The following is a 17218-nucleotide window of genomic DNA, read 5'->3' as shown; positions in this document are numbered from 1 at the left end:
TCAACCATTTGTTCATCATAAACATATTCTTCAGGCAACCCAAGAGGTGACATTAATTGATATTCAATAAAGAAATCAATCAGACTACATAATTGGAAGCAGGAGATAGAGAATTGCACAAAAGAAAGAAAGAAAGAACCTAAATAACATCCCCATAGAATTTAAAAGTAAGTGAAATCAGAGGTACAGTAGAGTCTCACTTATCCAACACTCGCTTATCCAATGTTCTGGATTATCCAATGCATTTTTGTAGTCAATGTTTTCAGTACATCGTGATATTTTGGTCGTAAATTCATAAATACAGTAATTACTACATAGCATTACTGCGTATTGAACTACTTTTTATGCCAAATTTGTTGTATAACCTGATGTTTTGGTGCTTAATTTGTAAAATCATAACCTAATTTGATGTTTAATAGGCTTTTCCTTAATGCCTCCTTACTATCCAACATATTCGCTTATCCAACATTCTGCCAGCCCGTTTATGTTGGATAAGTGAGACTCTACTGTAATTGGAATTCAAAGACAAGGAACAGAGCAGAAGCAAAGATTGTAGGAAAATTTGGCCTAGAATCAAGAAATGAAGCAAACTCCCTTTTTCCCAGAGAAGCCAGAAAGCCACCCCCCCTTTTTTTTCTTTTTTGCTGTTCTTCCCACAGCAAGCTGAAACTTTTTTTATTCAGACAGATGTTTAAAGCTGAAGGTGTTTAAGATCTAGTCGGGGGTGCTGTGGTTTTTAGCTTTGAATATGTTTTTATGGATTGTAACTGTGATTTTTAAAATACCATTGATATTTAATTCTGTTTTAATGTTTGTATCTTTGTAGATTTTAAATTGTATTGAAATGCTTTTAATGTAAGTCACTTTAAGTTTCCTTGTGAAGAGAAAAAGCAGGGTATATATAAACACAATAATAATAAAGAACACTAAGCCAACCATTGTGCCAAAATGTAACCTGAAGAACATCTCCACAGATTTAAAAATAATGGGAAAAAAACAGATTTGCACTATTAAACCTAAAGGACCAGAAGCCAAAAGAATTGTGAACTGAAGCCAGGGAAACTGCCAGGAATGCAGCTGAAAATAACCATGAAGACAAGGAGAACTACTACAGTAATCAATTCAAAATATGCAGATGATACCATACTTGGAATGATTACTGAAGAAAGTAAAGGAAGAAAGCACATAAACAGATTTATGGTTGAGCATTAAAAAAAAAAGAATAATGACCATGGAGGATTTACATAATAGATGATGAAAACACTGAAATAGTCCATATCTTGGCTCAGTCATTAAAAAGAATGGAGGCTGCAGTCAAGGAATCAGAAGACTAGGACCTGGACAGGCAGCTATGAAGGAACTAAATGGGATCCTGACATGTAAAGATATCATTGAATACCAAAGTTATACATATTGCTGTAAAAGCTGGACAGTGAAGAGAGTTCATCAACTCATTTCAAATATAGTGCTGGAGAAAAGCTCAATGGAAACTGTGACCTTTTACAAAGACAAATACTGTATTTATTCAAATCTAACACTCACCTTTTTTTTGGCTAAATCACCTTGCCAAATTTAGAGTGTGCCTTAGATTCACATTATACAGTAATCATAGTGCTGAGCCAAAGGGGAAGTTACTTAAGGAGCATCTGGAGCTCATATCTGAGAGATGCCATCTCTAATTTAATTGCCATGGCTCAATGCAATGCAATGCTGGGATTTGTAGTTTGGTGGGCCAGCCACATACTTTGGCAGAGAAAGCTCAAGGCCTTGTCAAACTACATACTGCATGACTCCATAGCATTGAACCAAGGCAATTAAAGTGTATTCACTCTGCAGCATCGATGCACCCAAAGGTTTTTTTTTCCATTGCTTTAGTGCTCTAACACTATTGTACTTTGGCCACATAATGAGAAGAAACAACTCACTAGAAAAGACAATGTGTTTAGTAAGAAAGAAGGCAGTAGAACATGAAAAAGACTGCATTCCAGATGGATAGACTGAACCAAGGATGTCCCATTAAGAACATGAAAATAAGAACATGTAAGTGGTCCCACTTCACAATGGCATTTTTCTGTAGCAGTCTTTCTCAGGAAAGTCAGAGAGATATAGTAGTTTGACTCTAGGGCTCTTCCTTACAGTCATATAACCCAGAATATCAAGGCAGATAATCCACAATATCGTCTTTCAACTGGGTTATCTGAATCCACACTGCCATATAACACAGTAAATAATAATAATACTTTATTCTTATATCCCGCCCCATCTCCCCTAGGGGACTCGGGGCATCTTACAAAGGGACCACGTCCAAAAGTATAATAAAATACAACAGTAAAAACAAAAAGTTCAAAGCAGATAATGTGGGGTTGTATACAGCTGTATGGAAGGGGCTGAGGAGATCAGTGTTTGAGCCGCCACTCAACCGTGAAAACCTGCCAAATGACCCTGGGCATGCCACACACTCTCAGCCCCAGATAACCCTGTGATAGTGTCACTTTAGGGTGGCCATACTTCTCAGCGGTACCCTTTAGGGTTGCCATACGTCTTGACGGCACCAGGCAACACAACAACCTGCTTCTCAGGCTCTGTGGTGTGGGCTTGTGTGTTCCAATGAACCTGCTACGGGCGTAATCACCGGAGTTATGCATTCCCAGTGGGATCCGCAAGGGAGGTTCCAGACTGGGCACAAACTGAAGACCACAACGGCAGATCAGGCGGAAGATAACATGGTATGTGTAACAACAGCTGTGAAGGCGGAAGAAGGCTGCAACAGATTAAGAAGCCACCATCGTCGTGTTAACCACACAATTGGTTGGGACCCTCACCCTGTGTGTTGATTGGCTGTGCACCAGCCTCCACACATAAAAAAAACCTCACACACGGGTGTTTTTGAAGAACTTGGAAGGCCATCATAATCGGATGAGGGATCACCAAAATAAGTAAAGTGTGGGCAAATGAGATTTGTGTCATATTTCATAACTCTTTCCTGACAATTAACCACAGGCCAGAAACCACTGGTTCCAGGCTTAGTCAGGGGGCTAGTCCTGTGAGGAGTGGTGCTGTACATATATGCATGCTAGGTCTACTCTGTTCTGCAGGTAACCACGTGTTATGGTGCAACAAAAGGCCCTTCTGCACATCCATATAAACCAGAATATCAAGGCAGATATCATGGCACACAGAAGACTGGGCGACTTGGAAGGCGCTGAACAGACTCCATTCTGGCCCCACGAGATGAAAGCCAACCTTAAGAAACGGGGCCACAAAGTGGAGTCCACAACATGTGAATGTGAAGAGGGGCAAACCACAGACCACTTACTATAATGCAGCCTGAGCCCTGCCACATGCACAATGGAGGACCTTCTTACAGCAACACCAGAGGCACACCAAGTCAGGGATGCAGCCAAGGTTAGGGGTTCAACCCCCCCCCCCCCCGATGAAATTTTTCAGGTTTAAAAAATAACCCGGTTTACTCATGAATTTTAACTGGTTAGCCAAATCCCTATGAGTGTCCACTGATGTTTATCGATGGAGCCTGATTTATAAATTATTTTGCGTTATGGAACTCTCTTCATTATTTGCTAAAAAAAAGTTTCAACCCCCCTCCCCCCCCCCCCCCAAAAAAAAAGAATTTCTGGCTATGGCCCTGCTCCAGCTTCTGGTCACTGGACATTTAGTACTTAACATTCATTATTGTAATTATGTTTAGTTGTTGTATGGTTTTAAGCTGTTGTATGGTTTTCTTATTTTGGAAACTGCCCTGAGTCCCTTGAGGAGATAGGGCGGTATATAAATAAAGTTTTATTGTATACATATAAAAATATATGTATTTATAGTTTGTTTTTTATTGTTTTTTTCCTTTTTAATTTTTAATTTTTTAATTTTTTCCCCTCTTCTTCCTTTTTACCCCCTTCTTTATGTCTTTTTCTCATTCCTACACTTCTTCTTTTTCTCCTTTCTTTTCAAAATAGATTCTCTATATTTTTTTTCTTCACTTTCTGTCAACAAACATTGTTCTCACGCTTTCGTTGTATTTAATTCCTATATATACCAATAAAAATTTAATTAATAAAGTTTTATTATTATTATAGTATAATGCCAAGTTTCCAACTTTGTTTGTGTGTTTTTTTAATACATTAAGACTGTGTTCTCATTTCGCTCCTGACAAGATAAATAAATAAAATCAAGGCCGATAATTCACAATACAGTAGAGTCTCACTTATCCAACATAAACGGGCCGGTAGAACATTGGATAAACGAATATGTTGGATAATAAGGAGAGATGAAGGAAAAGCCTATTAAACATCAAATTAGGTTATGATTTTACAAATTAAGCACCAAAACATCATGTTGTGCAACAAATTTGACAGAAAAAGTAGTTCAATGCACGGTAATGTTATGTTGTAATTACTGTATTTACAAATTTAGCACCAAAATATCACGATGTATTGTAAACATTGACTACAAAAATGCGTTGGATAATCCACAACGTTGGATAAGTGAGACTCTACTGTATCTGCCTTGAACTGTGTTATCTGGGTGCACAGTGGATTTGATACAGCTGTATGGAAGGGGCCTAAGACAGCCTTTTCTACACCTTTGCGTGACCTCTCTCTTCGGAGAGGCGAAGCGTGTGGGGAGTCCGAGGCCGAGGAGCGCGCCCTGGCGAGCCGAGGCCACCCACCGGTGGGAGCGGCGGCGAGGGCGCCCCCTGGCGTGGGCCGAAGGGCAGGGCAGGGCGGCCGAGCGGAGGAGGCGGCTGATGTGTGTCACTGTGTCAGGCGCGGGCGAGGCTGGCTTACCTGAGGAGCCTGGCGGGAGGGCACAGGGGGTCGACGCTGCTGCGGCTGTTGTAGCTGCTGCTATCCGCGGTGGCCACTCGCGTTGGCGGACTCCCGCCGCCGTGGGTCTCCCACTCGCGCCGCTGGCCGGCCGAGCTCTCCCTCCAAGGCACGGGGGGCTCCGAGGCGCCTTCTCTGCTGCTGGTGGTGGTGTTGGTGGTGCTCCCACTCCGCCGCCGGTCTCTCATGGTGTGAGGGGGCCCCGCATGCCGGACGCTGCCCGCTCCCCTCCTCAGCTCTGGCGGGAAGGGAGCGCGGAGTCTCGGCCGGGCATTAAGTTGCGACGAAGACCGCGGGGGCCCCTCGCCTCCAAAGTGGCTGCTGCCCCGCCGGGGTCGGCGAAGAAGGGGGCATCCTCGCCACGACACGGAGGAGGCGCCCCTCACGCCATGCCTCGCCCGCTTTCTCTCTCTGCGTGGAGGAGGCTCTCGGCCAAGAGGGAGCCGCGAAATGGGGTCACGGAGGCAAGGCGCTTCCTCCTCCTCCCTTCCCAAGAGAAGGTGGGCTCTTTCGGCTTCTTTTTTGGCACGTGGGGAGGAGGATGAGGACGAGGAGAACCCAAGGCAGCTGCGCGGGAAAAAGAGAGCGCGCGCTCTCCCTCTCCCCTTCTCTCGCTCTCTTTCTCTCTCTCTCTCCCGCCTCTTGTTTTTGCACAAGGGCAGGAAGCGCTCCACTGACCTACATATTATTTTGCCAAACAGGCCTGACCTTCCCCTTCCTTCCCAGGAGGAGGAGGAGGCGGAGGCGGATGCCACACGAAGGAGGGAGAAGAGGAATTTGGGGCCGGCCTCGAGTTCCAAGCGAGCCCTTCCGAGGTGTGTCTGGAGATCTCTCGGCGAAAAGGCAGCATCAAACGGGCACCTGACACTTGTAGGAAACATTCCTCATCCCACCAGAGTTCACCAGGCCTGGACCCATGTGGAGTTTTGCCCCCCTGGTGCCGCAATCTTTCTGCCATAAACATCTTGGTTGCTGTGAGTTTTCCGGGCTGTATGGCCATGTTTCAGAAGCATTCTGTCCTGACGTTTCACCCACATCTATGGCAGGCAACCTCGGGTGTGAGGTCTGTTGGAAATTAGGAAAACTCACAGCAACCCAGTGATTCCGGCCATGAAAGCCTTCAACAACATTAACATCCTGCTTCAGGACTTTGGGGCCCCTGGTGGCACAGTGTGTTAAAGCGCTGAGCTGCTGAACTTGCAGACCAAAAGGTCCCAGGTTCAATCCCAGGAGCAGAATGAGTGCCCGCTATTAGCCCCAGCTCCTGCCAACCTTGCAGTTCGAAATGTGAGTAGATCAATAGGTACCGCTCCGGCGGGAAGGTAACGGCGCACCATGCAGCCATGCCGGCCACATGACCTTGGAGGTGTCTACGGACAAGCTCTTCGGCTTAGAAATGGAGATGAGCACCAACTCCCAGAGTTGGTCATGACTGGACTTAACGTCAGGAGAAAACCTTTATCTTTACCTCAGGACTTTGGTTCAGATCACTGTCCTCGGACCTTGAGTGCATCTACAGTGCATTGGAAAATGAGTGCATTTTGATACCAGCATCCTTTGGTGGAGAAGGCTAAAGACTTTGTAAAACTAGAACTCCCATGCTTCCATGGCATTGAGACATGGCAGCTAAAAGTGGTGTCAAATTTCCTTAATTCCGCAGTATAGATGCGCCCTTGTTGGAAATCCGTGTGCCCTTTCCAGGCGGGTGCAGATGACACCTTCTGAAGTCTAAACTGCCTACACAAGCTAAATGGAGAAATTCTTACTCAGATTTGTTAATTGCATTTGTTTCTAAATATAAATGTATGTCTGTCATATTTTTTTAATGTTCACAGTATATATGTGTTTAAAAATTCAAACTGCTCCAAGACCCAGACTTGAAATATTTGAAATTTGGTTCCAGAGTGACTTTTTAATGTTTATTAACTAGAACCATCAAACATAAAGAGCCTCCGGTGGCGCAATGGGTTAAACCCTTGTGCCGGTAGGACTGCCAACTGACAGGTTGGTGGTTTGAATCCGGGGAGCATGGTGAGCTCCCTTCTGTCAGCTCTAGCTCCCCATGCGGAGACACGATAGAAGTCTCCCACAGGATGGTAAAACATTCAGGTGCCCCCTGAGAAACGTCCTTGCAGACTGCAATTCTCTCACACCAGAAGCGACTTGCAGTTTCTCTAGTTGCTCCTGACACGAACAAAAATAAAATAAAAATCAAAGCATAAGAGTTGGAAGAGACCACAAGGGCCATCCACAAGTTAAGCACCCCCAACTGAAGTCTGCACATCTGTATTATAATTTTGGTGTCAAACTGAGGGTGCACCTACACTTTAGAATCAATATAGTTTCAACACCACTTTAACTGCCATGGCTTAGTCCTTGACCAGGGGACGACCAAGGGATACTGTACTGGATACTGAGTATTGTATTTCAGAAGCAATGGCAAACCACCTCTGAGTGTTTCTTGCTGAGAAAACCCAGTGAAAGTGATTGGGTTGGCATGAGTCAGTTTGAAGGTGCGCGCACACACACAAACTGCCTAAGAACTCAACATATGAAGGCTAAATTGGGAATGAAGTTAATTCTCTGCCTTACATCTCATCAGAGAAGCCCACATAACATATGGGCTGAAGTTTCTCCAGGTGCAACGTCTGTCTCCACATCCAAGTCCATGGAATCTGACTTAAGTCAAAAGAGTTTACAGAATTAATGTTCCAATATTATCCTCAAGCACACTGGGTTTTTCTTGTTTCTTTTTGTTGGGCATCTTGGAAACTTTAGTAAGCAGACAGTATACAAAGATACAGATTCAAAAACACCCGCAAACTCAGATTCAATGCATGCAGGTGTAATGCAAACACCCCTATCCCATTCTGTATCATAACAATTCAGGCTTGTGTTTTTATAGATGACTGAGATGCATCTACACAGCAGAATTAATGCATGCCTCAGTCCTATGGAGTTGTAGTTTAGTAAGGCAACTGACTATTTGACAGACAAGGTTACAGACCTTGTAAAACTACCATGATTCCATAGTGTTGTGGGCACTTAAAGTAGTGTCAAACAGCATTAATTTTGCAGTGTAGATGTATCCTAAATGTAACACTGAAAATAATCACTATATACATAGGGAACCCCGGTGGCAAAGTGTGCTAAAGCATTGAGCTGCTGAACTTGCAGACCGAAAGGTCCCAGGAGCGGAGTGAGCGCCCGCTGTTGCTCCAGCTTCTGCCAACCTAGCAGTTTGAAAACATGCCAATGTGAGTAGATCAATAGGTACCACTCTGGTGGGAAGGTAATGGCGTTCCATGCAGTCATGCTGGCCACATGACCTTGGAGGCATCTACGGGCAACGCTGGCTCTACGGCTTAGAAATGGAGATGAGCACCAACCCCCAGAGTCAGACATGACTGGATTTAATGTCAGGGGAAACCTTTACCTATATATATATATATATATATATATATATATATATATATACACACACACACACACACACACACACACACACATATATAGTTCTGTGGGGGGGGGGGTTACCTGTCAATATTAAGATCTCAATAGAACACCCCCCCCCCAAAAGCCGCTATTTGCCACAGAAGAGAAGCTATAATTGACATCAACAGCCAATTCCTTCTTACAACAAATAGCAACTGGTGTGTTTCCGTGACAGCTTTCATCATGATCAAGGTATGGGGCAAAAAGATCACCTTTCCCTCCTGCATGCTGCTTTCTGCAGGCCTGTTTGCCCCTGGCTACTGTTAAAATTCCCATGCAAGACAGGTACTTTATATGAAATGCTAACTTGGGTTTAACATAATGAACGTTTAGATATTAGCATTTCTTTGTCCGCAAATATAAGTCAAGAAAAGGAATAGAAAATGTTTCTGTTCTTTTTATATTACACCAGAAACTTTCAGAAGTGGCTTATATAAGAGAAAAACATCGTTTGCGATGCTTCCAGCATGATTTTCTCCCACACACAAAAAAAGAGGCCACATCTCCAAACCTTCTGCAATATTAATTGGATTTTCTGTTTTGCATGAAGATGCTTCCGGACCATGTAAGCGGGCAGAATGAGGGTCCAGAGTTTGTGAGCTATAACTGCAATTGGAGATGGCAAGGAGGAGCTGAATCATTGTCTCAGTGCTCCCACTTTGGTTTCCCTTTACTACGCTTTCTTCACTTGTCCAGAATCTACTCATGAATTACACCATGGCTTCCAAATCATATGTTGCAGAATCTTTCTTTTCTTGACCTGATGTTATAATTTAGATAATGTCTACTCTGGAATAAGTCCTGTTATGTGTGTGTATATGAAAGTCAAGTATGTATAAGATTCTTTCCACACCTAGGGAAGTAATTGTTCAGAAACAATTTGTCCCAAGACTACTTAAACTGAAATCAATGGGCAGAAAGAAGGGGGAGAGGATACTGTTGTGTTTTCCTACAAAAGAAAATACCCCTGCAAAGTTGCTTCTTAAAGCAGAAAGGAACTATTTTGTGATGCGATGCCACACAGTCAGTTAGAGTAAAACCTTTCACATAGCTTTTTTGAAGACAAAAAGAAAAATAGGTCAGTCTCTTTTTCCCCACTTTTATTATTTTGTCTAATACGCCTTTTGGAAACTCATTGATGCATTATATGGAGAAGCATGATAGATTCTGAGAAAAAAATCATGTAATGTTAGGCTTGTGTAACCCATGTGTACTAGTTATTTTCTTTTCATATTATAAAGAATTGGGACTAAATTACAATCTGGAACAGATGTTAAATTAATGGAATTTACATGCATGCTGATTCACCATTCAGCAACTGGTTTAATGGTTCTATCTAAAATAGTAATTGGATTAAATTTTGGAATATAATGGTGAATTATTTTATCTACAATTGAAAAGTTATAGACCTTTTTAGCTTTTTGTTTTTGGTCTTTGATATCATTCTTTCTTCTGTCTTGTTTTAATGAAGAGACTGTAGTCATAATCAGATTAAAGTGAGCATTTAAACACAAAAACTATGTTGCTTAACATAGAAAGTAACATCTTAAAGTGTTATTGTAGTATCAGAGTACTTTCTTAGCAATTCCTCTCAAGGAAGCTATTACTCCAGTACCAATATATAATCCTTTCACCATACCTTGCACATTACATGCAATGTTTTGGGGAGGTGAGGAATAGATTGTTAGATTCCATGCTTTAGAAAAGCCATTCCAAATTGGTAGGCTATAAAACTCACCAAACTCAGCCATCAATCAGATTGCAGATTTTTTACTTGAAAGCATCTGGAAAATGGCAAGCTGTGGAAGATAATTTGAAAACTTCAGGAAAAAGCCAGCCCCGGTGGCGAAGTGCGTTAAAGCGCTGAGCTGCTGAACTTGCAGACCGAAAGGTCTCAGGTTCAAATCCTGGGAGTGGCTTGAGCGCCCGCTGTTAGCTCCAGCTCCTGCCAACCTAGCAGTTCGAAAAACATGCAAATGTGAGTAGATCAATAGGTACCGCTCTGGTGGGAAGGTAATGGCGCTCCATGCAGTCATGACGGCCACATGACCTTGGAGGTGTCTACGGACAACGCCAGCTCTTTGGCTTAGAAATGGAGATGAGCACCAAGCCCCAGAGTCAGACATGACTGGACTTAACGTCAGGGGAAACCTTTACCTCAGGAAAAAGCATTTTGTAGGAACAATAACAAAATGTGCCACTAGGGGGCAACAGTGAAACCAAGCATGCTATTATCAGTAAATCCCCATGTCAATTTAATTAACAAACTAATGAACAATAACTCAACAAAAACAATGCTCCTATTTCTATTGATCAACATTAATTAATGTTTAATATAGCATCCCCAACTCTGCTGCTTGTGTACCTGAAAGGAAGTGAAGGAATTAAGTGAATGGTACAGGCAGAAAAGTAATGTATGAGTTTTGTCTGCCTTTACATCTAGGGGCGGTTCCAGTCAGGACTTTAATGCGTGCCCAAACGGGTTTAAAAAACCCGATTGGGCTCGCATTACAGTCCACACATGCCCCAGAAAACAGCCTTTTTCAGATTTTTAATTTTCAGTGAGATGAAAAGACAAAGATCTTTTCTGGATGTTTGTCTGCCCTAAATACAAAAGGGAAATTGACTGTAAAAAGAGCATTAATTAATAAATGTGTTAATTATTCAATTAGCTATTACTCCAGTACCAATATATAATCCTTTCACCTTATATAATCCTTTATTCAATTAGCCTCATTGCAAAAACTGCACATAATAGAAACAAAATAAATACACATCTGAATTCAGTGCAAAATCTTCTATAAGAATGAACTAAAATTATATCTGACAAAATATTTGCTGAGTTGTGTTATACGAATATGATGTGAAATGTGCAGACTTTATAGTAGTCCGCTGTAATGTACCATTCGTTATATTTAAATAAATTGACGTGATTGAAAACAAATAAAGACATATTTAAGATCAGCATAACATTGATTTAAACTGTGCTACTCTCATTTCTGATGATTACAAAAAGTTTGTTTTTGTTGGCTTGTGTTATTTATTATTATTTTAATATTCATCATTAATTATAGGAATTGTGATTTTATTAATTGCTCAAACATTAGGATGTTTCAGATCATGGTTATAGTTTTGCCTATTATAATTTTTATCTGTACTACTCTTCAATAAAAATTTCCCAGCCTACTTTACATAAAAAGATTCTATTTTTTTAAGTTAAAAATGAATTGAAATACAAATACATTGGAAGGCACAAAGTCTAAAAAGGCAACAACATTCGAAGAAACAGGGAAAAAAATGGCTCAGCTAAAATTAAGATGCAAAACACCCAGAGAGAAAAAGAGTTTTGCCTGGTGCTGAAAGGACAACAAAGTTGGTATGTAGTAGAAATCTATATGGAGATCATCCCAGAATTGACACACCTCAGTGAAAATAATGATCTAGTACTATTTAGATCAGAGCAGGAGTCACATGCCTCCCCAGATGTTGTAGGATTGTAAGTCCCAGCAGCCCTAGCCAGGATTGCTCATAGAGAGAAATGATGGACAATGAACTCAACAATATCTGGGTTAATCCTGCCATAGATAGAAGAAGCATAGACGAAGCGTCAACTTAAAATCTTCAACAGCAGAAAGATGCATTGTAATTTAATGTGGTGATTTATCCTCTTTCTGAACCATCATCTCAATGTAAGATGATAAATAATTTTAGTTGAAATGTTATAGCAGAAATCACTAGCAGTAGTATGCTTGTAATTGCTTAGTAAGGGGTTCCTTATTAACCAAAACTTTTGGCCTGAACAAGTCCGTGGGTTAATTCGTGGGTTAAAGCAGGAGTGATAAACATGTGATTCCTCCCCAGAAGCTGTCATTGTGCCCTTCTGAAATGGCTCGTTCCACACTGCTACCCTAAAAAAAATGGCTCCAAAATTAGACAATCATGTCCCTAGAAGTCTCCAGGAAGCTTTAGTGGCAGTTTGGGGCCACTATTTTGACTTCTGGTATACCTATAATTGAGGGAGGACCATTTCAAATTTGGAAGTTATTTCTTATCACTTGCAGTTTTGACACAATGCTCCTAGTTCCGGAGAGAATGTCAAAATGACCCTAAAATGGTAGGTGCAGGGTGGACATGCCCAGTTTCCAAGGGGCCCTGTAGCAGCCTCCTGGTCCTTGGAAGTTGTCCTTTGTTGTGATAACTTACAGCTTTGTTATTAAACCATTTTAGAAAGAACTAGCTGTGCCTGGCCACGCGTTGCTGTGGCGAAGTATGGTGGTATGGGAAATAAAGTATTGAGGAATTGGTGGTAGTTACAATTATTGCTCTCCCTGTAATTAGGACTTCATTTTTCTTTTCTTTTTGTTGTATCAACCTAGTGGCGTGGATGATAGGTTGTGTTGTCAAATTTTGAGGTTGGGGGGCCTGTAGTTTTGTTGTTTTGTGGGTCGCCGTGATGCCATCACTCATTTATATATATAGATGTGAAATTCAGCACTGATGACCATTATGGTATAGTGATATCATAATATGCCACTTTGAGCTCAATAGGTAGTAAATGAACATAATTACTTATAAACATTTCGAAAGAGCTTTTCCTTTACCACTGCACAGCCAAGTCAGCTCTAAACACCTCAGAAATCCATGGCTAGGGTTTTCTTATACCAGGTAAACAGGATAAATGAAATTATTTAACAACACTTAAATTGTAAGTAACAAAGGCTACTTTATGAATATTTCATTTGCAATGGCAAAGGGCTCCTTGCAAATATAGTTGGTGCTCCATCGCCATGGATTCTGTTTCTGTGGATTTAATCTTCCACAGCTTGAAAGGATTTTTTTAACATTCCCTAAAACCATAGATGTTGGTACCCACAGAGTTGGGCCTGGAGTCAAACCAGTGGATACCAAGGGCACACTCCATGACGTTTTTTAAAAATGAGAAAGTCTTGAATCATATTGTAGTATAAACAACGTTGGTACAACTATCAAAGAAGATAGAAACTGAATGAGAAAAAGCTCCATCTTACAATGTCTCCTCCTCCTCCTATTCTCATTACATCACAGTGAACATTATGTTCCATGAACAAAGGAAAATACTTGTTCTGTTGAGCTTTCCAGGCTGTGCTCAGCCGTTTCTCTTGTTCTCCACAATGTGTGGGCAAATCCTGGCTGAGTCAAAGTTACACTAACTGGTAAGATGCTGGTGCTTCCACATTTAAATTCTCCTTTTACATTATGCAAAGCAATGCCAGAAATAATGAGTAACCACCCATGTGAATTTTCACCCCTACTAGTGGGTGCTTTCTTAAGTACTATGAGAAATGGTGTCATGGTTTGTACTTTGGACTGTTTCTGGGGACCAAGGTTCAAATGTTCAACCATAGAAACCCACTGGGTGACCTTGGGCAAGTCACATTCTCTCACCTCAGAGGAAGGCAATGGCAAGCCCCTCTAAACAAATCTTGCCAAGAAAACTTTAGGGTCACCATGATTCAGAAATGATTGGATGGGCTCCAAGTCACTTGAACCCAAACAATGATAGTAGAAAAATGTAAGTGGGGATTGGGATAAGTTTCATGGACAATTGGTGTGAATGTAATTTCACTAACCTTCATGCTAGTCCTGCAGTACTCAGATAAAATATATGGACACTTCAGCCATCAGTAAGTAGTAGGAGTGATGTTATTTAAAGGGAAAAGAAGCTTTGCAAACCTTTCCTGTCATTTCATACAAAATCTTATGCTTCATTGAAACCGAAAACATGAATGGAAAGTCTAGTCATGCAGGGTTTTTTAATGCAGTCTAGAAAATTCTCTACTTCAGGAATCCTTGTGCTGGTATAAAATCACCTTATCAGACAGAATATAAGATAATTTCAATTATTTCCTGTACCTCTCCCTCTCCCTCTCCCTGTCTATCTGGAGCTGCTTAGAAGGAAAAATGAGGATGATGATGAAATACCTTACTGGCTTGATGCAAGGACTTCTGGCATAATATAAAAATAACTTGAATATTATAAAGCATGAATGAAAAAACTGCAATTATAGGCAACATGTCTCCTCCAAAACCCACTTTTGCAGCCTTTGCAGCCTCTCATCAAGCCACCAAAAATCCCAACATCTAATTTAAAAAAAAACAAGCCAAAAAAGGTTGCAAATGCCACTTCTCAAAAAACCAAAAACAAACTTACAATAGGAAACGGTTTATTTCCACACAAACTCAGAACCCCAATCTCTGAAAATATTGTCAAGTGACCAAAAATTGTGTCCAGAAGTGATGTGATGCTGTTGTCGAACACAGCAACCCCCTTCCCGATTATTTGTAATCCACCAAAGACACCTGTGTCAACTGTGTCAAAGCAAATGGAATAATTTCTTTTCCCTGACTTTCTGTGAGGTCTCCACATCCCCTATGGTGGATCAACAGCAGCAGACCCCTAAAGCCTGTCGGCCATTACATTTATTTATTTATTTATTTATTATCTGTATACCGCTCTTCTCCCCCAGGGGGACCCAGAGTGGTCTTACACAATGGCAGAATTAGATGCCACATATAAGACAACATGTAATAAAAACCAAACATAAAACACAAATAAAAGCTGGTATCCAAATCAAATTAAAACAATTAAAACCATTTCACCATTAAAACAGGGGAAGTTTCGAGCCAAAGTCAGAGCCAATCTGTGTTTGACTTAATATTAATTCACAGAATTCATCAGGTCATATCAACTCATATCTTAGGATGGACCAAAAGCTTGGTCCCACAGCCAGGTCTTCAGCTGCTTCCTGAAAGACAAGAGTGAAGGGGCTTCCCTAACCTCCCTTGGCAAGGAGTTCCACAGCCATGGTGCTACCACCGAAAAAGCTCTGTCTCTCGTTCCCGTCAACCGCACCTGTGACGGCAGCAGCACCAAGAGCAGGGCCTCACTCGAAGATCTTAATCTGCAGGACGGCCCGTAGATATAGATATGTGCGCATATGTATGTATTCTTATTTCTTTTATTAAATAATCCATAGATATGTGCTGATTTGTGCCAGCACACATACAAACCAGGTCTGCAGCAGCGGATCCCTTGCACAGCAAAACCCCAATCACCCCTTTAATAGAATGTATCTTCTCTATCCTTCATTGTGCTTCTTTATCCGATATTGAAGCTTCTATGAACCAGAAGGTGAGCTGGTCTAGTCTTTCCGCCTGACTGATCAAGAGTGGAGGCACAGCCAGCTAGCCCCTGCACTCAGCCAATCACAGACCAAGGCCAGAAAATTAAACAAAGACAATGCTAACAAATGTTTTATTTTTTACTGTATAAAATGCTTGCATACAACAATATGGTTACGGTTCTACATTTATAGCATCCATGCTGTACATTGCATCTTTTCTGCAATCGTAATAAAGAGCCTCTGTTGCTTGTTTTCACGCTGGTGAGTCATACTTTGTCAGGGAATATTGGCAGTTAGCTGGACTCACCAGGCATAGATCCTCCTTATCCATGGTGCATAGTATTCAAATTTAGATTTCAATGTCACTTCCCATAAACATTTTTGCATGGATGTGGTTTGGAGGAGAGTGTGTGGACCAAAATTGTCGTCCCCACTCATAATGATACTCTCCATTGCAAGATGAAAAAGGGAACCCCCACCCCAAATATTCAGCCAGGATTTCCCTAAACAGACTGCTTTAGCATGGCGTTTGAAGATATGGGGAATTGGGAGGGGGGGGGGGTAACTCGATGAAAGCATTCAGTGTTCCCTGCTATCATTTAGTAAATAAATTGTTAAATAATTTACTACATACATTGACAGAGCTTATTTCCATTAGCTGAAATACCCGTTTTCTGATTATTAGCATGATTCAGAGATTGGCTGAAAGTAGTTTGATGTGGCATTAAAGATTGAGCATTGGAGTAGGACTCGGAAGACTACGGTTAAACCTCGTTCAGCCATGGAAACCTATCAGGTCATCTTGCAGAAATCAGACTTTCTCATCCTCAGAGGAAAGTAAGGTCAAGCTCCCTCCAAACAAATCTTGCCAAGAAAACCCTGTGTGTTGGAAATTGCATGAAGGTGTAGAACATATAGAGTTTGATGTTCCAAACATAGGTGCTTTTTCTTTATATGTAACCATTTCATAGATGTCCGTGATTTTGTGGCAGATATCATACCTAAAAAGTTTGAAAATCACCAAAAACCTAGAGGAAAACTACTTGACCTGTATTGCAGCTCTGTTATTTAAAGTAAAACAGGGTTACCCAATTCACTTTGGCAAACATTGGGAGTATTTGTGACAATACATGAAATTCAAAAGGAGTAACGTGCACAACTTTTGTATAACAGATTTTTTTTTTAAAAAAAAACAACAACAAATATCAGAGGCAATAAAACAGTGATTTTGTATTTCTCGAGCAACTGCTGTCCTTATCTAACCCAGCACAGGATTACAACTCTTCATGGCTTTTTAATCCAGTGACATTTAACAATTTATTTAGAACACAAGAGTTCATCTGCCTTAGCAATACTGTCACCCACTGTAAAAGGTGTGAATTAATAATAGACAGTACTACATGGCAGAGTTCAGAGCACTTCACATTTATCATTCTAGTCATCCTTACAACAACCTGTCAGGAAAATGAGCACAATCTCTGTCTATGTTCCTAATTCAAGAAAGGCTCACTTGGGACTTAGATCTCCAAGGAAGCTGTTGCATAGCTCACAATTCTTCCCAAAGGGCCTATTTAGAAAAAAGCTGGAGGCTTCATCCTTTCCTAGCTGTCACCTGGGTCTTGATCCCAATGGCTTCTTAGATGAGTGATATCTTACTCATCTCAGAGCACAAGGAGGGAAATGTTCTGAGGTTACATTAATTTCCTCAGCAAATGGTGGCAA

At 41.2% G+C, this 17218-nt stretch overlaps 1 protein-coding gene across 5 annotated transcripts in view; it reads right to left on the bottom strand.

Annotated features, from left to right (window-relative positions):
- The window catches only part of npas2 (neuronal PAS domain protein 2), a 93703-nt gene extending 87969 nt beyond the window's left edge, over positions 1-5734 (bottom strand). For all 5 annotated transcript variants that reach the window (XR_010004317.1, XR_010004318.1, XM_008121267.3 and 2 more), the window contains exon 1: positions 4800-5734. Coding sequence is in view for 3 of the 5 variants with exons in the window: in XM_008121267.3 (XP_008119474.1) it covers positions 4800-5719 (920 nt within the window). In the remaining 2 variants the exon portion in view is untranslated. The remainder of the gene's footprint in view (positions 1-4799) is intronic.
- Between the last annotated feature and the right edge of the window lie 11484 nt (positions 5735-17218).

Source organism: Anolis carolinensis, chromosome 3 (assembly GCF_035594765.1).
Source record: "Anolis carolinensis isolate JA03-04 chromosome 3, rAnoCar3.1.pri, whole genome shotgun sequence".
Classification (NCBI taxonomy): Eukaryota; Metazoa; Chordata; class Lepidosauria; order Squamata; family Dactyloidae; genus Anolis; species Anolis carolinensis.
The sequence above is the reverse complement of the archived record's forward strand: the minus strand, read 5'-3'. Positions and strand labels throughout refer to the sequence as shown.